This window comes from Paramacrobiotus metropolitanus, unplaced genomic scaffold (assembly GCF_019649055.1).
Source record: "Paramacrobiotus metropolitanus isolate TYO unplaced genomic scaffold, Prichtersi_v1.0 Parri_scaffold0000002, whole genome shotgun sequence".
NCBI classification, from domain to species: Eukaryota; Metazoa; Tardigrada; class Eutardigrada; order Parachela; family Macrobiotidae; genus Paramacrobiotus; species Paramacrobiotus metropolitanus.
In genome coordinates this window covers 2,465,597-2,492,647 of record NW_026570222.1, presented here as the reverse complement: position 1 = coordinate 2,492,647, position 27,051 = coordinate 2,465,597, and the positions used below count along the sequence as shown (strand labels likewise).

Genomic DNA, 27,051 nt, shown 5'->3' with positions numbered 1-27,051 from the left:
TTTTAATGTCCAGTGACCTACTGTGTACAACATGCTTCTGCAACCACCGCACAATAGTGCAAAGTTCAAAATTACCGGAAAGTCTCTTGCGCGTATTCTCGATCCATATCATTTATGCGTTATTACGGAAACTTTCGGAGCTAATTGCATGAATGCTGCATTTAATGCACAGAACGCGGCAATCAATCTTCATATTTCAAGGACCACCGTCATTAGTCCAAAACATAAAAATCATACTGCACCTAACTCCTAAGTAAAAAGCACTGAAACGAAGCAGGAAATACTTGGAATGAAGAAACCCGATACATGTTCATACTTACATGTATAATAAATCCGGTACGATTAGACATACAATATCAAAATACAACAGACCAGTAGCAAATCAGACTATGACACAAAATAAATGCTCAACAAAGAAGACTTAAAAGTAAATTACCGATAATTATGCTGCTTATCACAGCAATATAAAGATAAAATATGGAAGTGCGTAGGACAGCATCACACCCGAATCCAATCATAAATCAACGCTTCTGAAGACCGGAAACACATCTTTGTTGTCGACCATATCGTTATATTACTAACATTATTAACTGTTTAATTCTCAGGCACCTGGTGTGCATGCGTTTGTAACCAAACGCTCACTATTATCCGGGCAAGCAAATAAAGCCTGCTACAAAATCGCCAGTGCTCGACGTCGTTGTTCTAACTCCATACTTTTCGCAAAGCGTTTCTTTATCTGTATCTTCTTCCGCCGAAAATGTTCTTCTCGTTCTTCCTCGTCTAATTCCGAGATGATATGATTAATAGTGCGCTGCAGTCGCGGCACAACGACATTTTTCAGCCCGTTTATGCGGCAGTTAGTAGCCGATAGAGTTTTATCGATGACCTTTAGGGAATACCTCAGCGTCGCCTGCTGAATTATCAATGTGACAAGGTTACGGAACACAATACGGCACCGATTCAAGCGCTCAGCACCTCGTCCCAGTCCGATAAGTCTACTGCGGTCTGTGCCTGTAGTATCGAGAATTTCTTCGAAATCCAGTAATTTCACGCCCGCGATATTCTTAATATTGATCTTTAGCTGCAAACGAGCGCTTGGGCCGACACATTCCAGAATCTGATGATTTTGGTTACCTTAAAAGAACAACAAAATAACAAAGATAACATACACCAGAGTCGTATGTTTTGGCTAACGGAAACTGCTAGCACCTAATGAGAAACATGTCCACTACAAAGGCACGGTGACACTGCACATAACTATAATGCGAATTTGACATATTGTAGGGGTACTCCGTATTTAACAAATGCACCTGCGATAAAATTTACTTCTGCCATGCTGATACGCGCTTTCTTAACTGCCAGCTGCATTTCCAAAATGTTTCGAAGGGCTTTGTTGGATTTGGCTCGGTAATGGAAGGCCAGGGCATCCGCGCGTTTCTGGAGAAGATTGGCGCCCTTCTCCGAAAGCGTCAACCGATTGCGCATTCCTGTAAGCGCCACACGAGATGGATAAACATTGATGCGGTCTTTCCCTCCACTTTCCATTTAAAATGGCTAATTTGCTATTCTCCCTTTCATATAAAAAGCTCTTCTCCTTAAAAAAATTATCATCCAGCCGTGATCTTTGCGCATGTTTGCACCAAAGTAATGTCGGTTGCAAAATCTGATTTTTTTATGAGTTTTTTTTATTGTTTATGCCGTTTATCCTGGATTGTCCTGTGCGCTGCTTGTCTTGCGCAAATTTTAGCACCATCGCTTGTCTGCTGTTTATCAGTCTGCATACAGCGCATGAATGCAACCTTAACTTCGTACTTGACAATTCCTGTGTTCACCTGAGCTCGAGGCAAGGATCGAACCTTGACCTTGACAACAACATCTCGTCAGAACTTATTATTACTAATGTAATTATGTACGTAATTCTTCTATTAGTTTGTCAACTGGTACCATGTTGTGCATTCTTTATGACAAAAAATTCTTATTCAAATTTTTTTGCTTCACAAGGAAACTGAAAGTATACAAAACTATTGCGTGTTCGATTCCAGCACGAGCGAGGGGCTCCCATTTTTCGTCGCCATAACTTAAATAATTAATTCTCTCTTCTCGGTAGCTAATTAGAAAACTGCTTTCATAAATTAGTATAAAAAATCAGATCATGGTAAGACACTGCACGACCGGTGACTGTTAAGGAACGGCTTTCGCCAGGTAGAATACTTCCGGTAGTCCTCCAGGCTTACTTGACACGAATACGATGGATGCGTTTGGCTGCCGAGGCAACATTAGCACTGCCACCGACGGACACCTTGTCCCCAGATGCCATCTTGTTAGCCGATGCATATGCAGCGTAGGTGGTGGTGGCTCCCGGAGTCATGGTCACCGTCGGGGTCGTTGTGGTTACCGGCATGGGTGTTACGGTTACGGTTATGGGGCTAGCAGTGGCATACGTCGTTACGACGACCTTTGGCGTGGTGGTGGTGGTTTGGGCGTAGGTGGTAGTTGTCGGTGTCATGGTTGTGGTGGTCATCGGCGTAGTGGTAGTATAGCTGTCGTTGATATCGTCATGGTGGTACTGGCGCAGTGGTAGTGGTATGGTCGCCGGCGCGGTCCCGCTTGTGGTGGTCATTGGCGGTGGTGGCATGTTGTCGCTAGGCCCACCAACGTCAGGTGGTCATCAGCGAAAGAGCAGTGTAGGTAGTCGCCGGCGGTCCGCATCAACGTGTGGTATCACCGGCAGTGGCGGCATAGGGTGCAGAAGTATATACCTTTATATCCAGCCAGTTCCGCAGCGTACGTCAGGCGGCGGGCATGGCGGCGGTAGAAAGTGGTGCAAGCACAGTAAAGAAAACGCGGCAGCATGGCGCCCACCGTTCGGTCATCATGGCAGCATATATCAGAACGTCAATCGCGGTGGCGGCGGATCAACGAATAGCAGTGCAGGCAGTAGTCTGGCGTCATTGTAGTAGTGGTCATCGTCGTGGTGGTGGCATAGGTGGTGGTGGGTGGCGGGGGCGCCGGGGTAGTCGTGCTAGCGGCGTAGCTGGAGCATGCTAAGCAGCGGTGGAGGAGGCGGGTCATGGGGTAGTGGTGGTGGGTGGCGGGGGCGCCGGGGTGGTCGTGCTCGCTGGCGGTGCTGGAGTATAAGCGGTGGTTGGGGGAGGAGGTGGCGGTGGCACAGTCACCACAGAGGTGGTGCCATAATTGTATGAGCCAGCCGACGGGGCCATGGCCTGCTTGACATTGACTTTCATGGCCGAGTTGGCTTTTGGTAAGGGCACTATGTAGGAACCGCAAAAATTGTTAGGTAATCTTCGCATTGTATCGCTTTCACGTTAACATCTTAACATTCAGTGTTTTAATCGACAGTTCAAAGAATCCGCCGGTGGGTAAATTAAGGACGTCTGTAGATGATAGCCGATAGGATTACAGTACAGTAATTATACACCGACATTGTGACTAGTGAATATGTTAGTCTAGCTGCAAAAAATAATGTCTTTTGACACTAAGGTATTACAACACCGCAAATTACTAAAGAACAACTCAGAAGTCTGCACTTCTAACGTAACGGAATTTAATAGGGCTTACCGTAACAGCACCATGCGCCATCGAAACCCATACAATCCACTCGGGATGCACTGACTTCCTTGTCGGAACATTTGGCGTCAAGGTCATCTGTGCTCACGCACATACCGTTTTTACCAATCGCTCTCCATCCATCCGGGGTGCACTTTACGTCGTTTTGTGCTGAAGAATTGCGTACACGTAAGGTTGACATAGAATTACAGTCCAAAAATGTAGCTGCCAATCAGTTCTCGTAAACATGGTCGGGTGTATTGCGCATCCTACATAACTACAATGACTACCTATCTGGACCTTGCTGGTGTGTGTTCAATAGCGCACCTTCCCACGGCATACTACCCGTGGGAACGCATTACCGCTGTGTATGTCACACTTGGTTATTACGGAATCAGACACAAAGTATTACATGTACACCGAAACTATGCCCTTTTGGTGCACGAATAAAACTAGAGAGGTAAGTCAAGTACGTAAAGTACGTAGTCTGTATGTAAGGTACGTAAAGTTCCGATAAAATCAAAGCTGACAGCGGATGATAATAAGTAATTATAGCAAATAAAAAATATGTATGTGTTGAAATGCGAGAAAATTTTAATTTTTGCGTTTACAATATTTTAAAATGCATGCTACAATAGTAAATTATCGCACAATTTAGCTATCCGAACTTGCAAATTATGTAGATGGAAAGTAAACAAAAATTTCCTACCGACAGCAAATCTGGCGATCAGCAACAACGCGATAACTTTCCCGGAAATCATGGCAGATTGAAATGCTTTTCTTTTATGAGTGAATATAGAAGATTGGATGTAATATATATGGGTGCTTACTCCCTACACTTAATGATAAGTTGCGATAATGGAAACAGCCACAGCTTTCTAAAAAATGTGTGAGCGGGTTTATATACGGTTCAAGGGAATCCTATCAAATTAGACAAATCGCTCGCTATGCACCTGTCAATCGACGAACGAGCGATTGCTCTTGTTGCCATTACTGTCTGTATATTCACATTATTTTCTAATAGCTGATGATATTACGGTAAGATTACGTTTTCATCATTACCGCTGATTATGTTCAAGCGTGCATTTCCTTTGTCTACCTGCTTATGGAGCTGTTTTGCGTTTGCGGTAACAAAATTGGATCGACGGAAAAGTATAGCTTTCAATAATTGATGGCAGCTTTTTAACTCTTCGTAACAATCTTCTCCGTCAAGATGGTGTAATGCGAGAACTACTGCAACAATTACGCTAGCATAAGAGCAGCTCTTTTGAATTTTGAATTGAAAGTTTTTGATTGGTGGTAGCAACTCAGTCGGCGTCAATCACATACATCAGATATTAATTTTTATTGTGTGCAACGGATATGTAAGTATACTTAGCTAGTATACCTACTTGATTTCCATGCAAAGGTTGGTACTGCAGCAGTTTGTAAGGTAGCTTGGTGTTACAGTACCATAATTTAAAATCGACTGAAAATTTTCTTGTTGGTGTTGGTGGCGCGAGATAAAAGGAGTCTATATGCTTTCCCAATTCGCTTTCAATCACCGTTTCCGTAGATTTTTTATGTCAACGTTTTTTTTATTCTTTTTCTGTAAACCGGGATTTTTTTCTAAAAAATCTTTTATAATTTTAATGGCGCAGGTATTGTGATCCTGTACAACACAGCATGATGTACCCGTGCCGTAGATATTAGTATAAGTGCTGTAATTAGTAGATAACAATAACACAGAATAATAATAATAACACAGAATTATAATAATAACACAGAACTCAGTGACAGAAGCAACAATCGACATAAAGATCACAACAGTTTTTAAAATCGCCTGCTGGTTTCAGCATGTCCACAAGGCTTCTCCAAGTCAACGGTTAGCAGGCTTTCTGCCTACAGCGTACGAGTGTACAGTTTTGGTCAACTGGAAAACACGCACTGTAAATGCTTCGCCTTGTTTGTTTGTTTATAGCTAAATAATAACCGATTTACTTCGATTGAAATTAATAAGGGTTACCTCAACCAGCTATGTACTGTAGCATAACTTTTAGACCGTTTTGCATACCATTACCAATGCGATGGAATGCATTTAGCTATGTTGTTGATACGGATATGTTCTGATTCTGAAAAGTTTTATTTTGTAAAATATGCAAATGAAATCTGTCACCGGCTAATTACTGGCTAAGTATATCTTACAGTTTATTTTAGAATGATCTTCCATGCGCTGTCAACCAAACGAGAGTTGTCTTTTCGAGGTAAAATTTGTACAAAAGGGCGCCTCCTTTTCAATTTTGTAAGTAAAACCTTTGTGTTACATATTTAAATACTTGATACACGATATACATTTTTATTTGGGCTCGGTTTAAGCGGCAAAGGTCGGACAAAAGACCAAATCAGTAATCGCTGTTTAGGTTGTGCTTTGTGCATAATTAATGCTGTTACCAACGCACCACACACCTCTCTACGCTTCAAAAATTAAAATTTTTAAAACTGCCCTCAAACGTCAAAAACAATCGCGATATGAGCACATTTGTCATTACTGATTATGAAAAACGCAGTTTGTGCGCACTGTTCTTACTGTACATTTTTACCGTATGGTCAACAAACTAAGAGCAATTTGATTAATTGTGTTTCCCACATAACTGTTGTGCATTGTCTTCGACCTTGCATAATATGTGCTGATTCGCAACGTTTCCCAACAATTATAAGTTTTCGGACTTCGCAAACACGTTATACGTGCATAGATCTACCGTACAGTATTTGTTTCACCGTATGCACGACGATGCTTGTCATTTCGATTGCGCGCGTCTTATGGAGGTGTTGACAAACATAAAAAGTGGCACACTGCCCTTGAAACTTTATAATTAATTGGTGAGCCACTGGAAGTGATAACAATTGTGCATTTCGCATATTTTTTAACTTAAGCATTACGGTAAACCCTACGGTAAACGGTACACCCCGTTAGATGAGTGCAAGACGCAAGTACAAATTTTAAGACGATATTTAAAATGCATGGAAATACTGTATGAATTACGGTGCGTATTGTATTTGTATATTTGGCTCGCATGTGTGGTCGCGACTGATATGTGCAAGTCTCTTTAGTTTCCCGGTTTTAAATTTCTCAGTTATTGTAAAGATTATCACGATCATGATGTGCTCGACGCTGTTTACAAATTTTCTAGCATTTGCTTTACGGTGCATTGGTTTGGATTCTGAAAAACCTGTACAGGTTTGTTTCTGTACAAAATAATATACTTCATGTACATCATTTTTCAGAATTGTACATATGAACAGAAACATGTTTCTGTAGCGTCTACACTTTTTGCGGCAACTAGCCGTCAATGAATTGTCAAGGATGAATCACGATCCAAAATACCGGATAATCACCGGCATGTGCGCGTTTCGTTTAATATTGATTCTCTTCCTTCGGTCCCGCCTGACGCATACTAGGTACGTTGGTACTTTGAGCTAACAGTCAACACTTGTTTAAGAAAAAATGCGGAATCACACACAGAAAGCGTTTGCAAGGTGTGTCTTCTCTTTCAAACAAGTTAAGTGCATCGCTATTAATGGCATAACGTGTGATATTATAATTAAGTGCGCAAATGGGGGTATTCTAAGGGCAACCTGGATTAATCAAAACGAAACTTCAATTTAAACTGTGCAAATGTTTTGTAAACTTCCTCGGCCGACCGTAACGGAATTCTTTTTGCGAACGTCCAGTGTTGTTATTTTGACCCTTCAGGCGGTGATTTTAGATTGGTACCTGGTTCATTACGGCGGAAATATACATGCATTCGGATGGATAGCGGCTGATATTGTGGTCATTGGCATTTTTTTATTATCTTATGTCTACGCGGATTTATATTTTAAGCAAAATCAAATCAAACAAAATAGCGGAAACAAAGCGCCCAGGAGACATCGAAGAAGACGGAAGAAAGAAGAAACCCGAACTGATGATCCGAACGAGCCAAAATCAGAGATAAGCGACGATCATGACAGTACCAGAATATCTCTACATCCGTTCACAGACGCGGAATTTGATGATCGCGAGAACGGTAAACGAACTAGGTGCATGTACAAAATCTGTTCTACAGAACCAAAAAATTTACTGGTAAAAATAATTTTCCACTCTCGTCAAAAGCGAATAAAAGATGCGTTAACGCTGCCGGAAAACGATTTATTTAGGTACCGGTATTGCGGCGCACTGCAATGCAAGTACAATACTTGTAATCGTGCGCAGGCGTATGCGTTTTTTGGTATTTTCCTTCTGACCGAAATCTTCGCTCATTCAGCGCACTTGTGAGTTATTTTATGATTAATTAACAATGACTTAATATTTTTCACTCATTTTAGATATTGCAGGCGTGTTGTTCGCAGTAAATTTTGAAAGTGTCTAACAGACAATGTGCAGTTGACAATATAAAGCACGTTCGCACTGAGTGCTAAAAGCGTGCCGCCGTTATATTGACTATTAATCTTCCGTATTATGATACCGTACTTTTTTGTGATGTCAAGGTTTGTTAACTATTTGAAAAACGCGACGCCCAAAACTTTGTAATCATCGCATAATCCGCGACAGAAAGGAAAACAGAGGCAAAGAACTGTCTGCTTCTGGCGGAATCAGACAGACTCTTTTGTTTATTTTCCATGGTGCGTGAGACCAGCTTGGAGAAAGATTTAAACAATTAGGGATCTAGCAAAATTACGTACTTTTGTGCATGTACATTTTATGATGCACTGTCTCCACCATTCAACCGTTAATTAAATTTTAGAATATTGGAAATACTTACATATAGCGATACTAATAAGTAATTTTTTAAAGATTGCGTTATTTACAATTAGACAGCCGTAATACCTGATACGCACATCAAGTTTTCCCCAAGATAATAGTCGTATTATCTGAGAAATTACCGTGATTTAATTAAAATACAGAACACAAAGTACCAAATGGTTAGCATCAGATTAACTACTAGTAGCCCCAACAATGACAGCATGCGCAACTTCTTCAAGCGTCTGCTCAAAATCAAAAAACCGCTTGCCGCAGTTAATTAAGTAGCTGCAACATATGTATAAAATAATAACCAATAATAATACGAGTGCACGTGCACTGATATTTACACCTCAAAAATTACTAACGATATCAAGGGGAAGCTTCTTGGTAACGCAAAAACAGGTGGTATAGTAAGCTAGCATGAGCACGGTATCATCATCACTGCTTTAAGTTGTGATAAGTACACTTTGTACTCTGTATGATTTGCAAATAATAATAATACTCTAGCAGTTTGGTGCACGCTTAGTTTTATCTAAGCAGAGAATAACTGTTTAATTCTACTACATTATTGTATCGCGTACGCAGAAGCAACAAACAACACGACGGTTTTTTCTCTCGTTCGGCATTTAATTCTGAGCATATGAAATACCATACAAAAAACAACAAAACAGGGCGGTTGTACCGAGGGTGCAACCGGAAACCTCCACACCAGTGGACATTGGTAAGGGAGGGATGGCGGGAAGATCAAAAACTAGCACTCTACGCTGCGGTATCAATGTCTCTAGGACTATAACTTGGCAGCGCAAAACCAAACTAAAAGATCGTTGAGAGGGAAACTTCCCGAGCGGATATTTATATGGTCTTCCTGGGGCGGAGCATAATCCTGCACTCCCAGATGACCAATGGCTACACGCTGCCAATAATTGCACAGGTTACGCAGTAACCTTTGGCTATTATTGTATCGCGTACGCAGAAGCAACAAACAACACGACGGTTTTTCTCTCGTTCGGCATTTAATTCTGAGCATATGAAATACCATACAAAAACAACAAAACAGGGCGGTTGTACCGAGGGTGCAACCGGAAACCTCAAAACGCCCAGAGAACAAAGAAAAACACAAACCAAACCAGTTCAGGAGAGATGAGACGATATGATGGTGGAGAACTGTAGCCGTAAGTCGAAATCCCGTGATACATAGCGTTCAAAGCAGCGGCTTCTCCAGTTGCCTTGCGCCTTCAGTACATCTGCGGGTACATCCAGTGAATGGGCACAGGTTGCTGCGCCCCGCCGAAAGGAGTGTGCAGATACATTTGTTGTTGGTAGGCCGGCATGGCGTAAGGCTGTCCGTAAAAGTGAGTTGAACCTACTGGCGGACAAAGCAACAACGGAATTATGACGAATATAAGACAATAATGCGCGGTCTGGGGAGAAAGGCAGCTTAGTAACCGCAGTATTAATCGCATTAGTTGGACACAACGGATGTGATGCGGGCAATTTTGGAATCGGAATGCGTACCGTGCAGCTTTTAAACTTATTAGTTTTAAGCTGTTTTACCGTGAGCTCTGTCACGTTTTTGCCGAAATTTACATCACCCATTGTTAAGTGCAACCCACGATCATTAAAAAATAAATTGGACGATCGTAACAGGGAAAAGAATGCAATTAAGCAAGCTGCCCAAAAGCAATAGCGAACACGTCGGGGCAATTTAGTCAGCTGGTTATGTATTGCATAGAGATCGTCTACTGTTATTGTGCGCCGCCGTAGTGGGAGTTCACAGCGCTGCCGCTGAACTCCACGTAACGCGCGTTTGATTGTAAAATGCGTTAAATTCGGCGAATCATAGCCGTGGAAATTATGATAAGCAGCTACACTGTTAATGTAATTAATTATGGAAGTATACTGTAGCATGCGAGAAAGGTACGATATATATAAGCATACGGTGTGGACCGAAGACGGTAATGCCCGTAAGTTATGAACGCGGCAAAAATTTTCAAAACGGCGCCACTGAGAAAAACGGGTGCGCTGCGTGGTGCTCGCCATCCCATGCATCTGCAAATCCTTCAATCGTTGTTCCAGATACTGGGTTTGGGTAGCTACGAAGAACATTTTGCGGTAAGCTCGGACCAGGGAATGGCTTCAAAAAACTTTGCAAAAACCGGTTTACGTGAATAGAGGATTCACTTAACCGACTTAGCGCGTCTGCTAATACATTTGTGACACCCGCTGAATGTACAGCCGCGACGCGAAAATTAAATTTTAAACTGGCGTAGTAAACTGCTTTTAACCAGAGTAAAGCTTCAGCATTTTTTGTGCTACCTCTATTTATAAAGGCGACAGTCTGGGTGTTATCGCTGAGAATCAGAACTTTGGAGCCAGAGAAATACTGTGCCCATACCAGCACCGGAAGACATGCTGCGATTAGCTCTAAAAAGTTTATATTTTTGCGCAACGCAGGGCTAATTTTTGGTGAAAGCATCCAATTGCTCTTAAAGCCAGTTGGAATAGCTGACTCCATAATATCTGCCCAACAACCTGCTAACCAGCGGCCGTTAAACACTGCGCCGAAGCCGGAAAACGATGCGTCGGTGGAGATCGTCATAATAGGCCAAATTTTTCCCAACGTAATTGGGCATAAACCATTGACCGTAGATGAAAACTTGTACCACCAAATTAACTCTTTACGAAGAAGTTTTGTTAACCTTAGGTGGTCACAAGGACGTTGAAGCTTAGCGATGCAGTCATAAAACATACGCGCAAACGTTCTGGCGCCATAGATAGCTTTACTTGCAAAAGCCATGTGGCCGGCAATAATCTGTAGCTCTTTTTTTGTCAGCTTCTGCTTTAAAGAGTACGATTTTGCCAAATCTGTTAAAGCTGCTATTTTATCAGCCGGTAACTCTAGACGCTCATTGATCGAATCAATGATGTAGCCCAAGAATTGTACACGGTGAGTAGCGGTTACAATTTTTTCTGCTTTAACTTCAAAACCTAGCGACAATAGCAGGTTTATCAAATCCCGCTGGGCTGCTTGGCAAGCTTCAAGTGTGAAAGCTATTATTAAAAAATCATCTAAATACGCAATAACGAAATGCCCACGTCGTTGCATCATGCGTACAATCGATTTCGAGATACGATTGAATATGTGTGGAGCATTGGAAAGACCAAAACAAAGGAAATTGTCAACGAAATAACTTTCCTCTTCGCCTTCAAACTGCCACTTAAACCCTTGTAACTGCCGATGTGCCGGATACACGGCACCCAGCGGTATGCTGACTTAATATCAGTAACCGCAAAATAACAGCCCGGCTTAGCCATTTCAAGTACGAGATCGATAGAATCAAATGAGAAAGATTCTACCTCAATGTACGAGTTTAATGAGCAATCAAATGGCCGGCTGCAATCAGTGATCGGCCTGGGAATTAATGATCCCTTCTTGGGAACGGCGCCAATAGCATGCACGCGAATTGGTTTATGAGCTTGTTTTGATAAACGTCCCATATTCATCTCTTCGCGAAAAGTTTGTCAAGCAGAGGCTTAGTGCTATCATTCAAGGCGCTCACATAATTAGCACAAGAAGCCGGTACAATAACATCAATATCAGACACCAGCTTGAAGCCTTCTGCAATACCCATTAAGATAAAGACATCATCTTCGTCGCAGTGCAGTTCTCTCTCCCAGACACTAAGTGAACGGGTTAGAGAACACCTGTGAAGGAGATCTCTGTCAACAGCCACAGCCTTGCCGCCAATTAACAAAGATGGTGCGTTAATTTCGGCGGCAAGGGGTAAATCTTTACATGTGACTGGGACCGGCGTTGCGATTGTTTGCGCTTCTACCACAGTTAACGGCTTGGTGGTTGGCGCCACAATGGCCACACACGTGTGGGAAGCCGGAACACGTGTTTGCTGTGCAGCGGTTATCTTGCCACAAAAAGCAACATGCATGCCGGTACCGCTTTGGTGGTTTATAGGGACGAAAAAGCTGCTTTTTAATAATTTTGGTATTTTCTTCGTTCCTACGTGTTTTTGCGTGAAAAAATTTGTCACACAACATAGCACGTTCCTGCACGTTAGAAAGGTCAAACTTTTCAAAATCTGCCTGACGGCGAAATTCATCGTCAAATTTTAAAACTGATTCATCGTTGTAGTCGCGATAGCGCACCGTCAGAAATTCAAGATATTCGAGATATTCTTCGAGAGATTTCTGGTACACGCCCGACACTGTTCTGGCTAATCGTAATGCGGTCCGCATACTGTACACCAGAAACTCAGAAAAAGACAAATCAGTAGGCGTCGGTCGACGCTTTTTGCCATTAGCGTTTACCTTGTACGGCGCCTGATGGTGCGGCCGTGGTAGGTTACGCGCATGCGAAGAAAGCTTTGTGTATCTACTCCGCGACTCGGAACGAGTATGTGAACGTGATACAGAGCGGCTAACGGAAGACTCACCCGATGAAGACTGGTCCGAGTGGTGACGGTGGTTTTCATTGTGGTGACGTGGCTGGCCGTTGTGGTGACGATGCTGCTCGCTGTGACGGCTTGGTTGAGAGCTCTGATGACGGCTACGCCCGCGATGACCACCGCGTCCGGATCCACGAGAGGTAGCAGAGTGATGGCTGGAGCGATGCCCTTGTTGGCGGCTTTTATTGATCACGTCCCGCGCATCCCGTACCGGAAGGGAAAAAAACTAGCACTCTACGCTGCGGTATCAATGTCTCTAGGACTATAACTTGGCAGCGCAAAACCAAACTAAAAGATCGTTGAGAGGGAAACTTCCCCGAGCGGATATTTATATGGTCTTCCCTGGGGCGGAGCATAATCCTGCACTCCCAGATGACCAATGGCTACACGCTGCCAATAATTGCACAGGTTACGCAGTAACCTTTGGCTATAATATTAGGTTCTGCCTTTATGGGCTTACATTTTATACATAGTGCTAGTTTTTTCACACCTTCTAGGAGACGCGTCAACAGATGAACTGGATGGATCAGCTCCACCGGATGCTGTTGATTGGGAGTACAAATATGAACCCACCATGGCCGAGTTGTTCGAAGAAGCCGAAAAGAGCGACGAAGAGGATGCTGACAATCAGAAGCGGACAGCCGTTGCAGAAGTCAACCGGCTGGATGCGGACAACCACTCAAAAACCTCTACCGCCTCATCCATTAGCATTTTCCCCGATGTGGCGGAAGCCTATCACACCCTGCAAGGCCAACTTAAAGTCCGGGATGACAAGATTATTAGCGGTTTAAGCGTCGGCCGTATCCGACGCAAGTACAAACTGGGTGCGCTGCCATTAGCTTACATAAGCTGGGCGGTGTATGCCGGTGTACTCATCGCCAAGATGCAGGTCATTCTGGTGACCTTCGGTAGCACTTTAAACCCCAACATGCTCTTCGGATCCAACATGCTGGAGCTGGCTTTTGTCAGCACGGCGGGAGTGTTTGCATTTGTCGTCTCCGGACACAAGCGGATACCTCGCCATCAGAAAGGTCAGAAAACTGTGATTGACTATATGAAAGGCCGGGTGCTGATGGACATCATCGATTCGGTGGAATTGCTGGAATACGTTTATGAAGCCGGCAGTAAAGAAGCTGCGCACAATAATATTGGACCTGCTTTGAAGATCACGATACTGGTGCTCATCTCCATTCAAATTTTTCTGCCAAGTGTCGGCTTGTATCAATTGAGTGCCACCAATTTTGCTCATAAAAATCCGCCCATGATCTGGACCATGATTCATCAGATGCTGAATTTGTTTCTGGAAAATGCTCCGTATTTGATTATTCGCATTTATATGTGGGCAAATAATTTGTTTACAGAAAGTACATTTGTTTTTATAGCGAAAAATATTTTTGAGATTACTATGAATGACTGGGATTTTATTGTATGGTTAAGGATTTGGATATATTCCAAATTCTTCCGCAAAAACTAATGTGTGCAATAAAAAGGAAAGCAACGTAAACTGAATCAAACTGGAATGTTTACAATTGACTTTTAAAATTTTTATCACGATATCTGAATGCAAAATTTACAAAAAAAAACAGAAATAACAGAAACAGTTAAGAATATTACATCCCGTGGCTGTGTTACAGTATAGCTACAGAATTCGTATGTCAATCCAACTCAAAAACCTGTACAGTACTGGCGGATGAGTGGTGGCTAATGATAATTATTGTTGTGACATACTTATACGTCCATATTTTATACTAACTATCCTCTATAGAACTGTAAAAATTACCGCAGACTATAGGCTAGAAAATTACGATACTGCAGTGTTTTGAAAATTTTTTTAATGCGGACCTCTGATAATTATTAACATTAATTGTAATGAGTACTCGTACGGTTTTTAATGAATTTAATAGCTAACACAGTTCGAAGAAATACAAAACATCTGACAATAAGCTACCATCCACCAAAGTGCCGGTGCGACGTTTTTTGTATTATTTCATTGTATCATATACATGCTATTATTATGATACAATGAAATAATTTACAGAATTTACGGATGCAGTAAGTAAGTACTGTACTGTATTAATTTTGCCTTTAATATTAGCAATGCACTGTACATTTGCAGTATGCGTACCGGTGCATACACTACACAACGGTGCATCCAACAAAACGCATCATGATCACAGATTCACGGTCAATAACATCACTTTTGTCCTCCAGGCCTTTTGGATTTGCGCGTTTGTGAACTGATGCTTTCACTGAATTTCGCCGTAAAAGTAAATTGTCGTTAACATACAATACTTTGAGATCAGCGTTCTGGACTTGTTCTTATTGTTGAAGAATTACGCTTGTATTTCGCAGATTTGATTCAGAAATCTAACTGCTCTGTTTGTATACACACCTATATAACTGTATGCGAGATATTGAGTTGTATAAGCTTAAATCGTTTTGCCAACAACTGCGGTTACATCCGAAATTTGGTAACCATGAACTGGAAAAATAAGCATTTTTACTGGATTGTCTTATTTGGTTGCCTTCTTTGCTATTCTCAAGCCGAAGAAACCGCCGACGAGGATGCGGTAGTTGAAGAATTCTTTCGCACCGACTCCATTAAGAACGAGCCGGGAAACGCCAAGCACACTACGGAAAGCAGTGATTACTGCGACGCCAAAAGCAGTAAATGCGAAGCAGGAAAAACAACAACCGTACTGGATAGCGTAATTAAGGATGCGACAAAATTTATCAAGGACAATGCTCACAAACACGACTCCGTGCCGAAAATGATGGACGCAACCGGGGAGTTTCTGGTTGACCTGGGCGCGAAGTATTTCAAGGAGTATTCGGAGGGAAAGCTCAGTCTGGCAAGACTCGCGAATTTAGACAATTTATCGCAGTTGGTCAATATGGCGATGCGTAGTACTCTTCCTGGTGGCAATCCGCTTGCGGCTAATGCAGTCAAGTTTTTTCAGAAGGTACAAAATGTCTTCACTTCGATTTAACATTGAACTTAAACATTGAACCTATACATAATGTGCAACAATACTTGTTATTAATTATATTATTACGAATTGTGGTACCGATCAGCAATTAGCAATAAATGGCCAAGATAAACCGTTGGGTATTATAGCTAATTAATCACTTTGTACGAGTTAAATCTGCACTATTAATCGTAAATAAACAAGATTCATTACGAGTACACTTACATATTGTACAATACATACTGTACAGTACTTCATCAAGTGCAGGGTTTGTTTGACCCTACACGATTACACGACAATATCCGCGGCTTGTATTCAAAGCAAATTTTATCTTTTCCAACAGTATATCAAACAAAAGTCCAAACAGTACTTAAAAAAGTACACGTAAACTGCATCTCATCTACAGAGCATGTGAAAATCGAATAACATATTAAAAAAACGACAACGATACTTTGTCAACATGTACAACAGAAATATATTCCGATGTATTTATCTGAGATTTGTTGTACAATAATTAAAACGCCAAATACTATAATATTTTTGCCTTGTCATAACATTAATGCCTGGATGCACTATCCGCCATTTCATGTTCATATGTTGATAATGGGTAATTTATTTATACTCGTTGCTGTTAGATGCCGTAAAGGACAAAAATGTTGCCAATCATTGTGCAAATTCTGGGAGTAATTTTTAATTAGTACTTATCTACAATCTACATCCGGCCAACTTGATTTACTGAAAAGACTCTTTTTTAATTTATTATTATTTAAAAGTTAATAAATAAGTTTGCATGGCAAAATACTACGGTAGTCAGACATCGTTAATTATTTTTTGATAGTAACCAATGATCAGAAAAATGCAACACGTAATGTAATCAGAAGTACAGCCTAAATTAACTGCCGACGTGCATCGCAATGTAAATTCGACAAATGATTGCAGTTGATAACTTCGCTGATGGAATATGGCCAGAGAACGGTTCAAATTGGCGGGCTAGACCTGAAACCGTTTGTGGACGAATCGCACTCCTTGTTAAAAAGCGTAAGTACGGTACCTGAGTTCCGATGTCCAAGATTCGCACAGTTTCGTAATGAAGGAAAGATCAATGCCGCTGTCTGGTAAAGCAGCTCTTTTTTAATTAGTTTATAATTAATGATAAAAGTTTCAACGTGATATTAAGCACTAAACGAATTATAGATTGTCCCAGGCCTTGTGATCGCATTGCAACACTCTGACAACAACTGCAAGAAGCCGGCGCTATGCAGAGTAGCGCGGTCTGCATCACAGTTTCCTTCCGAAACTACGAAATCGCTTGGCGATCTCCTTACGTAAGTTACTCGCAAACGAATAAATTAATTCATATTTTACTGGATTTTATTTATTGTTTTCTTTGACATTCGGAATAATATTGAACTTACAAAATATAATAATCTTTTAAATGCGTTCAATACTGTACACTTGCTACTGTTCAGTTTGTATGGCTATGTAAGTACTCTATCTGTACTTTTCTGGTAGAATATTCAGTACAACCAGTTCCACTTGCTATTTGTATCTTATATATTTCGAAGTTTAATTATTTTGTCAAAGGCGTCCCCGGCGAAGAGGGTGAGCGGGAGGAAAGAACGACTTGCTATTTAGTTATTAAGAATAAAATACAACTCCGCATCAAACTTAAATATATTAAACACAAACGCACAAACGCTGTGCTAGATCGAATCGAAAACACTCTGTTTCTACAGTACCGGGGTTGCGCACATCTCATCGACACTCCCCATTGGCTTTTCTAGGCTGGACACTGATCAACCAAATAGTCAAACTTCGCAATCACCTCCGCTGCTGTAACCGAAATTAGCTTTACTAACTCTGTTTTATGCGCTTACAAAGGTCTCGACACCATGTGCGATTATTGCGATGTACCGGACATTCGATCGAGGCAGCCGTGATGTCCATCACCATCAGCATTCAGCAACCAGTACGCACAGCGCCTCGTCGGCTTCTTTTTTAAACAAAACCGCTCCCCATGCGTAGCCGGAGACAGCAGTCACTAGTGAGCCAGCAAATTCTTCCCGACATCGATCCAGTCGATAACCGTCTCGTCGCCGGTACACAATTACAAAACGTGGAACCTTCAACAAGTGGTTTGCGGAGCACTGTGCTGATTGAAAGAAGCCGGTTGATGATGTTGCCAGTGGACACTCGCCCAGCGCTCATCACGCTGGGCAGACTGCCGGCAACCAGTCCGACGCGTTTTTACCCTGTAGCAGCACCCTTCTTAATAAACAGCGAACAGTGTATTGCATGTTGGGCATCATGCACTTCACAGCTGCAGAGACCATCGGCGTAGATGGCGGTATAGCTGTGGACTCAACGGAAATCGGCAGTTGTGATGTACGAGTATAAAAGCTGCTGCAGTGGAGCACGCCTGGAGGTGTCCACGCGTGGTATGTTGGGTTCGGTACGTCCTCACACACAGACCTACGAGCAACTGGGCACATTAGGCGTTGGATGAATGCAGCCTTGACCAGTGCTGCAGCTGCTGTCAGCGGCCCGCCGGGGCATACCGTGCCGTCTGTCACTGCTGAACTGCAAACCCAAATAACACCATTACAATGGGATAAACTAAAATACGGTACTTACATACTGGCAGGCTAAATTCTGACAAATCGCACACGGAGTAGTGATGGCTCGGTCGAAACATTTGCCGTCGTTCATTCACTAGGGTAGGGTATTTTGAATTCATAGTGCTTACCGCTCAGCCAGTTTCGTTGCTGCTGTGCAGAAGTCGCCTTAATCAAGACAACATTCGGTGGTCAACGATAACAGGTGCGCCTTCACTTAGTGGCGTTAGTGGCGAAGATCCAGCGCGTGGTGCCAGAAAATTCGGGCCAAAGGTGAGGGGTCAGGCATCACATTCTCTGCAAAAAGCATAGTGTATAATCGTATTATATACAGTGCGAAGCAAAAACACACAATACATGGGAAAGGCACAGCATCGGAACTGAACGGCTTCTGAGCAGTTCGATTTCGCGTGTCCAAAGGTCACAAAAGAATTAAGCCAGTCAGGTTACATATGCAAGTGAGATGCGGGATCGCCATATAAATAAATACTTCGTAGTTCGTACGTAATCAAACTATATATATTGTAAATTGTGATAAGTAGCTCTGCTTAAGATTACATGTATGTAAAATTTAATGTGACCACTTTGCATTACTCCTCTTCAGGATGGCTGTGGCAACGTTTATTGATGCAACATCGGACAAACCGTCAAAAAAAGATAACTATGTCAAAGTGTACGAATGCTGCAGCGTACAGGATAAAGCAATCTTCGATAAATGTGAGGCTACTACCTACAAATACTTTGCAGTTGTACAGTAGTTGTGCACTTGTGCACACAGTAATTTAAGTTTCTAAGCGTGTTGCAGGTGCCACATATAATATAATATAAACCGAAGTCGCTAATGCAGTTTTTCCGTTATAAGGATATTTTTAACTAATGCTAGTTACGTTCTAAAAAAATTTGAAAGTCTGACCTTATTTATAGCTGTTTATGCATCTGTTTTAATGGGTCGGGCAGGTGTGAATTATTTTTATCAAGTGCGTGTTTAACCATTTGGGAAGTTTGATTATGAGTACACACCGAGCGCGCCACATTTTATTATTTTCAGTGGCACTACAGTATATTGCCCGTGTATTGTAATTCTGTGCGATCGACTGCGATTGCGGTGTATTGCATGTGTTGTACGTAGGATTGCAGTTCTAACAATCAGACTGTTAACTTTCTTCTATGCTTTAGGTTCAAAGAAGTATTTCAGCGATGACGAATGCACTGGACACAAAATGTAAGCTAGAATGTACAACTGTACAATTTTTTTCAAGAATTGGCCTTCCTGGAGCTAAATTGTCTCCTACGAGTATTAAAATTTTTCAATTCCAGGTCTAATCCAAACCTTCTCAAACCCATACCGCTAAATCAACTGATGAAAATTCTAAAGCAACTTCCGGTGCCGGCGCTTTAAGTTTTTAAATTTAGAATTCATATTCCAGTGAATTTGCCTTCATGATCTCTGATGATTTCTGCCGTGACGCTTCGCGGTGTTCAGAATTCCATGAATATTGCAAGCCGCAGGATAAGATGGTACATAAAGGTCATGAGTGTTCAAAGTAAATACTGTTATTAACTGTTTGCGACTGTTGATATTGCTAACTGACGCAGGCCTAGGATTGATAATGATATTTTGGTTTCGAGTTTCGTACGTTCTAGAAGTTCGTGAGAAGTGAATTAATTACTTTAATTTTATTGTGGTGAAGAGACTATTCAGTAAATCTAAGAACGGCAGCGCCAGCTCAGACAACATCTCAAAGAAAAAATCCGTTCCAGTTAACAGAAGAAGGAGCGGTACCCAACACATTCTGAGCATTTCCACGCTGAATCTTGAGACTTACCGGTGAAAACAAGTGGAGCGGCCTTATATCCCATTCTAATGTACAATTTTGGGCCGATCTCCTTTAACAAATTAGCGGACAGGCCGCACCACACACACCATCCCCATCAAATTAGCGGAATTTCTCGATTAAAAATGATAATAAAGTAAAGTAAGCCGCAACCGTACTGATAAAGTAAACCGTAAAAATAAAGTAATGTAAACCGTTCTAATAACGTAAAAAGGCCTCGTCATAGACTCTTTATCTGTTTTATTACAGTTACTTAACTTTAAATAGCCTACTGTATCTATCAACTTTAAAACGGCACGCACGGCATATGTACGAGTACCACAGTTCGCTAACGCGTTAACTAAAACTCGTACCCGCAGTGGTTTTGCTAGAATTATCGAGAAAAGGCGCAGATCTGAATTCATACTGGCAGTCTGCAATTGGAAGAGAAGTTTTGGCGTTGCTTCTTCGGCTTCTGGCACCAGAAAAAATGCATTTTGTAACGAAATGGATACTTCATCTACTCGTAGACCAGGAAAGTGCACCGCTACAGACTAGCACTAAAAGACCGATCGAAGCGAAGCCAGACAATAAAATAACCAAATAAAATGTACGAGATTATATTAATCAAATAAATTTTTTTAATTTGTGCGTGACCGACAAAAACCCCGTTTTCCTGAACACAGAGGACCTTCGCTGCGCTTTGGTCGAGCATGTGGACGCTAGGCGCTGCCTTTTGTAAAACATGCTGACTAAAGTTACTGATAATTTTGCAATCACCCAATTTACGTACTGGACAATCTATGTGTATCGCAGTAGTTCAAGATGAAGGCTAATGTTTATTGTACTTGTTACACTTTCGAAATCTTACGGTTTCAACTGTTCCGCTCAAATGTTCCGGCCATGTTTATTACTTCAGCAAGGAGAACCATCGTAATAATCTCAGCAATACCAGATTCAAAAAACACAATTAGCAACGTAAGTACAGAGCCACAGATCTAAAGCGAACAAGTAAAAGGGTACTGAAAATTTGATCCGTATACCAAATGCAGAGAAACCAAGGTGCTAAGGTTAAACAGTCTACAGCTAAACGAAAAAAACTTTAACAAGAGTACAAAAATACACGGCAAGGGATTCTAAATGCCAAATGCAAATGCATCGCTGGAATTCCGTATGCGTTCATGCGAAGTTATCTCAACCATCAAGGACTACCTCGATGTTTTCCAATTCTGGGTCCGAGGCATCGACGCCACACTCCTCTACGTTTTCATACAGAAACGGATCGCGGCTAGGAGAATATGCGTCAAAAACAGGATCGGCAAGGCCTGCTTCCACCGATAGCGGTGACGGGGTCGCTGAATACGGATCCGGTGCGTCTTCCTGGTTAATCTCAATAAGAGCCAATCGGGCCAGTTCACGTTCAAGATCAATTCCAAGTTCCGCTCGACGCTTCTGGCAGCGGGCTGATCTCAAGTGACGAAATCCGGCTCGCCTGAAAGCAAAACCCATCTCGATCAGTTTTACCGGTAAAAACTCAAATTAAATAAGAAGTTTAGTGCTATCGATACGTACCATATTTTAAAGCGATTTTTAAATCATTTTACAAGAACTGAAAAGCAATCTGTTCCTATATACGCGAGCGGTCACTTACTTGAGCACAGTCCTTCGGCAAAAAAGGCATCTGACCTTGTTCCTTTTTTCGTGGTGTTCTTTGATGTGTCGATCCCTATCATCTCGCCTAAATTCCAAACAACTTAAATCAATCAACAAATTTAAACTAAATCGAGCTATTTAACTTATTTATTATTTATATTACTGCACGTCAAGCAGCAATACCCACGTGTTTTAAAACTTTAATTAATTCACAAACACGAGCTTCCCCAAATATGGATTTCCGTTACCATGGACCGGCGAACCCGGCGCGTTCTTTGGAGTAGAGGTTCATTAAAAAACTTATATTAAATAGGACTGCCGGGACCCTGTTCTCATAGTAACTAATACTACTACTACATTACAATTAGCTGGTAGTTTAATTCAATACTAGCGGAGGTTGTTAACCACATTATTGCACGAGCGGCAGTACCACTGAGTAGTGGTGCTGTGTTTGTGGAACTGGAAAAGTGAGCCGTGACGCTCTTCGTGGCGCCAGACAAATTTTTGCTCTTGACGATCAGTTACTAGTAATTGCAGCACCTCGCGCTTCGCGCTCGGTGCAAACAAGTTGAACAAACTCTACTACACAATATTACTTTACAATATCTTGCTCACCAGGTGTTAAAATTTTTTAACAAAGTTAAATTACGGAGATGACTAAGTACTTTTCATAGTAAAATCTTCCCCTATCACTTTCGAAGGCCAAACATCAATAAATTTTCCTAAAAATACAAAAAAACAAGAAGTAGACGAGGTGCAAGGAAAGAACGAATCTTGATAATCTTCCACGCATTCATACTCCATTTTTAACAATTCTAGTTTTCAACAAACGACTAGTTCTAAGACTACAGAGCAGCAAAAAAACAAGGCGAAAGGCAACTAAGTCGTGCGATCAGCATATATTTATACAGCACGCCGCACGGGGTGACCGGCAAGCAAAATAAGAAATCACAAACTTACTTAAGAGGGCAAACCACGAGAAAAATCAAAGTAAAGCTAATAAACACGTAAACAGCAGCCCATACAGGAACGCAGTGTGTGCTGACCAGGATTCAGTTCCGCACTTCCGCTCATGACCGTCCAAAATAAGTACTAGTACGAGTATTATTACGCGTCCTCAATCACCTCTGGCTTTCTTATCTCCAGTCTGGTTTTGTTTTGACCAGGATTATAATTATAACATTCCGAACCGATCTGTTTTTTAACTGGTCGAAGAAAAGATACGGCACGTTTAACAAATACCCGAGTGAACAGCTCCGTTTTGCAAATACGCATCACGGCATCAGGCAGCAAGTCATGAAAACATTAGTCTTCTTCTACGCACATACACTTTAATACATATATATAAGCGTCTAAATGAGCAATTAAAATTAATCTATTATCAGACTATTAGGTAATTTATCTAAGTACGCTAATTACAATTACAGTTTGCACTGCGCTAGTTAATTCATGCTGCGATGTCGGCTAACAGCGGTAAACATTTCCAGTTTAATTCAGCGCCACAAAATGAACTGACACCTAATTAACAACTGATCTGCTTAAATAGTTAACTGATCTGCTTAATTAATTAATTTTTGTCTTGACAAAGGCGAAACCTTGTTTGCGAAAAATATCCCAGCACATTCTTTAGAAGAGCGGTGCAAAACATTCTGATCCATCGCGCTAATTGTTTCCATCTTATACGTGCAATTAGCAACTTCTCTGTAGAAAATTTAAAGCAACAATTATTCTGTAAGGACATCATGAATTATGAGGTTCTTTTAGTCAAAATTCTTGAATATTATTTCCTTTTATTTCTCATTCCTTATCCCTTCGCTGCTCTCCGAGTCTCCGGTGCCACTCATGCAAGTCGTCTTACGATAAATGCATTTTACCGGTGATGCGTGACTAGTAAGCGTAGCATTCAAACATCGCTCGCATAAGTCCATCGGTATGTGTTGTTATTGGTTATTGCTTATCTCTTTGGACTTCGAACCCAAAAAATTGTTAAAGCAGTACCAGGCTGGGAATGATAAAGCTGGATATGCTTGAGGTCTGCTATTGTAAGGAATTTGATTAAGCCACTGCCCGCAGCCAGTTTTACGTAGGCGCTGCACGGTTGCAACGGGCAAGCCTAATACGAGTATAACATATGGCAGACGTAGTCTGTCTATATATTATATTAGTATAGGATCCAGCGTGTAACTGAAAAGTCAGAACTCTCTAAGTGAAAGGTCAGAATGATTCTGTCTGTTCTGAGCCTTTGCGTCTGTCTATCCTCTAACGGGGAAAAGATGGAAAGCAAAGGACACTAAAGGTCAGCCTCAATCCTGTCTGTTCAGTTGCCGATTCTCTGTCGGATTCCCATTTGAGTAGTGAAAAGATGCTGTACAGCAGTACATGTATCGCAAAGCTAGACTGTCGGTATTCCAACAACAATCATACACGAAGGGTAGCAGGCTTGCATTCGTATTGTCCTGCGACTGGATTAGCGGATGACTCACCACACTCTCCATACTATCTGCGCTCAGAAAAAAATTATTGAACTGGAACACTTAACTGCTCGTTTCCCAGGACCAGAATGCTGTGTCCAGGATGAACAGTGCATGTCAAAATAACGTATTGCTATACATCAGAATAGTTCAGGCATTCCGAAATTCTACCCTAGAAAATCCACGTTGGCCCTAGACAACTCGTACGCAGATGAACGCATGGTTCCGATTTAACTGGCATCAGTGAGATGGTATTTTCCTCTTCAGTATCCACACCGAATTTCTTTTGCACGACTGCAGTGTTTTACAAAGGAAGCCCAAATAGATCGGAAAACTGCACCCATGTCACCGGTGTAGCCCTAATGAAAGGGAACACTGGAAGCGATGGCCGGTGGTATGGATGCACTTTTTCGATCTACTTAAACTCCTTTGTAAAACTCTACAGTCGTCTCAAAATCATTTTAAATTTGAACAAAATTAAGCTTTTTTTCAAATTTTCACTGCATATTTTTTTATTATGTAATAATGATATAACCACCGCCTACGTATTCAATTCCTCTACAGGAATTGTCACGACGTTTTTTTACCTAAACACGTCTTGAAGTGGGTGAATCATGGTCAGCCGGTTATATCAGGCAAATAAGTCGATCAGCGTTTGCTTTGTCTGCGTTTTTAAATTAAGGCTTAAAAACGGTTTAAACTACAGTTCTGTGCAATACAAATTCAGAAAGAGGAAAGCAGTTTCTATTGGATATGTAAATCTTAACAATACGAGGATGCGCGCAGTCTAACCGACAGCACTAGTACAGCAATTTTTTCAGCGAGACCAACCCACAACCACAGCCAACAAGGAAATTATTTTTTCACATAACGGCCACCCGTGGAAGGGAGGTACAATATCGTTTCGAGAAAACACTTTTCAAAGTTGAAAAAGAAAAAACGAAATTCTGACTGCCGGCCCCCAACCACCCCAATGTTACCTTGGGTGGTGGCAGTGGAGTCACAGGCAAAAATATTTGTTTTCGCAATCTGGACGCTTATTGTAGTTAGACCAATAACGCTGATTCCGAATATGCTGACAGAAAATTTTTTGGATCGCCTGCAAGAGCATTCGGTCGAAGATTTGGTTCGCGTGTGAACGGCATATTAAAATCTGTCAAAGAAATGATCTCTTTTTCTGGGAAAATACATATTTGTTAAGGAATTTCTTCGTAAGAGTGGTGCTGGTCACCTGTTTTCATTCAGGCCTGCACACCGTTGCAGGACCTATATATTGTACTCCAAAAAGTGTAGAAAGTAGACTTTCTACAGTATAGTATATAGTTACAAGAAACAGCTGCGGCTTCGCCTCCGCGTTTCTTGTGATCCACGGCCAATAGCTCAGTCACTTATTCACGTTACGATTTTGATCACTTGATAGTGGTGGTAGCTCGGTCGGTGGTAGCTCGGTAGCACAGTTACTGAATTAGCGATTTTGCTCACTGGACAGTAGTGGTAGCTCGGTCACTCACTCAATTTAAAATACTGTTATAAATGCGGCTCCTCGCTTTTAGCAATTGTTTAGAACAGTGGTTCTACCAAAATCGAACAGCCCGATTAACAAACTTACAGACTACAGCACTTACAGACTACAGTACTTGCTTGTAACGCATTGTCCGTATGGTTAAAACCTACCATTATTATTTTTACAAATGTGCCGACAACGAAAATCAATAGGTTAACTTGTGGTTACTAAATTTTTTTGGTTGGTTTTATACGAAAAAAAGTTCAGTCTATTCCGTTTAATTTGCGTCTTTAATGATGTATACTGCGTACTGTTTCCAAGCAAAATTTTTCTAAGTTCAAGGTCACCTTGAAACTGGGTTGGACCTTGAAACTCGGTTGGATCGTCTGCGGCATCGTGCGGGCACGATTCTGACCGGACGTATTCAAAAACAAAAGTCATGTGACGCAGTTCTAGACCACGGCCGATCTAACTGTGGTATCACATTTTTTTCAAAAGTTTTTGGTTGAAGAGATCTCCAGACTGTGGAGAGGCCGCGCGTATTATTGATCAATTTCTTAATACGGCTGGTTTCCGAACGGTCTATGGGAAACCTGTAATCAAAATGATACACGCCTGTGATTGACACCATTTAGGGGTGTGGTTTACGGTATGCCTGTTAATACGGGCATACTTCATAGCTGTTGGCATGTTGCTATTGTAGAATACTGGTCGGGCTAACCGCTAATAGCCTAATATAGATATAGTATAGTGGTATCTCAAGTGGTTTGTATCCCCTTCCTGTTTATCCAGATTATTTCCCTTTCCCATCCACGCCTGACGGAGCTATTTCCGTAGAAAATGTCAGGTAGTGTTTTAATGGCAGAGATGTTGATAGAGCCGGCCGGTACTCATGGGACGTTACTGGAATTTATGTTCGAATTTTTAACTGTTTTTGTTATACTGTATTTCTGATGAATATTCTCAGGAATTGCAATATCTGTATATGTAAATCCAAAAAAAATTTTTTTTTGTAAAATCCAACACGTCAAAAGCTAAGCCTTTGGGTCATTAACAAATTGGTTCGTATAAGGAACTGACTGAAGTAATGGGCCAAGCGAAGTATAACTAGTTATGAGAAAACGGCAAATAAGCAATTCTCCCTACTCAAATAGCCACGCCCAGCTTGCAATCAACCTGCTGACATCACCAGTCGCCCCTTGCACATTTAACAAAACCTACCAACCGATATTCAAA

The 27,051-nt window shown here is 41.6% G+C and overlaps 6 protein-coding genes across 19 annotated transcripts in view; 3 read left to right on the top strand and 3 right to left on the bottom strand.

Annotated features, from left to right (window-relative positions):
* The window catches only part of LOC129587365 (streptogrisin-C-like), a 62,625-nt gene that overhangs the window by 12,550 nt on the left and 23,024 nt on the right, over window positions 1-27,051 (top strand). The window lies entirely within an intron of this gene.
* On the bottom strand, window positions 87-1,819 carry LOC129587337 (V-type proton ATPase subunit D-like). 3 transcript variants are annotated; one of them, XM_055481059.1, is made up of 3 exons: window positions 1,311-1,819; window positions 976-1,134; window positions 771-910 (listed from the first exon to the last, which is right to left on the bottom strand). In XM_055481059.1, the coding sequence occupies exons 1-3, from the start codon at window positions 1,543-1,545 to the stop codon at window positions 876-878; spliced, it is 429 nt and encodes a 142-aa protein (XP_055337034.1). In that variant the 5' UTR covers window positions 1,546-1,819; the 3' UTR covers window positions 771-875. The 3 variants fall into 3 exon arrangements, with proteins under 3 accessions (XP_055337018.1, XP_055337034.1, XP_055337026.1); XM_055481051.1 differs by having other exon boundaries at window positions 776-913; XM_055481043.1 differs by having other exon boundaries at window positions 87-1,134.
* LOC129587408 (uncharacterized) lies at window positions 3,063-4,437 on the bottom strand. The gene is made up of 3 exons (XM_055481150.1): window positions 4,277-4,437; window positions 3,580-3,738; window positions 3,063-3,271 (listed from the first exon to the last, which is right to left on the bottom strand). The coding sequence occupies exons 1-3, from the start codon at window positions 4,326-4,328 to the stop codon at window positions 3,069-3,071; spliced, it is 414 nt and encodes a 137-aa protein (XP_055337125.1). The 5' UTR covers window positions 4,329-4,437; the 3' UTR covers window positions 3,063-3,068.
* LOC129587252 (uncharacterized) lies at window positions 7,043-14,280 on the top strand. The gene is made up of 2 exons (XM_055480895.1): window positions 7,043-7,613; window positions 13,287-14,280. Exons 1-2 carry the CDS (start codon window positions 7,223-7,225, stop codon window positions 14,261-14,263), a joined length of 1,368 nt encoding a protein of 455 aa, XP_055336870.1. The 5' UTR covers window positions 7,043-7,222; the 3' UTR covers window positions 14,264-14,280.
* Window positions 14,983-20,102, top strand: LOC129587284 (uncharacterized). The gene is made up of 6 exons (XM_055480951.1): window positions 14,983-15,752; window positions 16,698-16,796; window positions 16,953-17,083; window positions 18,978-19,090; window positions 19,550-19,595; window positions 19,691-20,102. The coding sequence occupies exons 1-6, from the start codon at window positions 15,267-15,269 to the stop codon at window positions 19,770-19,772; spliced, it is 957 nt and encodes a 318-aa protein (XP_055336926.1). The 5' UTR covers window positions 14,983-15,266; the 3' UTR covers window positions 19,773-20,102.
* Window positions 17,655-27,051, bottom strand: part of LOC129587175 (uncharacterized) — a 29,536-nt gene continuing 20,139 nt past the window's right edge. For 11 of the 12 annotated variants that reach the window (XM_055480792.1, XM_055480842.1, XM_055480800.1 and 8 more), the window contains 2 exons: window positions 21,839-21,925; window positions 21,076-21,679 (listed from right to left, as the gene is read on the bottom strand). The gene's annotated coding sequence lies outside the window, so the exon portion shown is untranslated. Of the gene's footprint in view, window positions 18,339-18,504; window positions 18,671-21,075; window positions 21,680-21,838; window positions 21,926-27,051 lie in introns of those variants that run through there. The other variant, XM_055480864.1, reaches the window with a different exon arrangement.

Bases quoted from the DNA above. Each gene is read 5' to 3' on its own strand.
- LOC129587252 (XM_055480895.1), top strand. From the start codon at position 7,223: ATGTTTTGTAAACTTCCTCGGCCGACCGTAACGGAATTCTTTTTGCGA. The intron at 7,614-13,286 runs GTAAACGAACTA...CACACCTTCTAG, and splicing joins ATTTGATGATCGCGAGAACG to GAGACGCGTCAACAGATGAA.
- LOC129587408 (XM_055481150.1), bottom strand. From the start codon at position 4,328: ATGATTTCCGGGAAAGTTATCGCGTTGTTGCTGATCGCCAGATTTGCT. The intron at 3,739-4,276 runs GTAGGAAATTTT...GCAATTCTTCAG, and splicing joins GATCGCCAGATTTGCTGTCG to CACAAAACGACGTAAAGTGC. The intron at 3,272-3,579 runs GTAAGCCCTATT...GTTCCTACATAG, and splicing joins TGGCGCATGGTGCTGTTACG to TGCCCTTACCAAAAGCCAAC.
- LOC129587284 (XM_055480951.1), top strand. From the start codon at position 15,267: ATGAACTGGAAAAATAAGCATTTTTACTGGATTGTCTTATTTGGTTGC. The intron at 17,084-18,977 runs GTAAGTTACTCG...ACTCCTCTTCAG, and splicing joins TCGCTTGGCGATCTCCTTAC to GATGGCTGTGGCAACGTTTA. The intron at 19,091-19,549 runs GTGAGGCTACTA...TCTATGCTTTAG, and splicing joins TAAAGCAATCTTCGATAAAT to GTTCAAAGAAGTATTTCAGC.
- LOC129587337 (XM_055481043.1), bottom strand. From the start codon at position 1,545: ATGGAAAGTGGAGGGAAAGACCGCATCAATGTTTATCCATCTCGTGTG. The intron at 1,135-1,310 runs GTGCATTTGTTA...TGTTCTTTTAAG, and splicing joins AGAAGTAAATTTTATCGCAG to GTAACCAAAATCATCAGATT.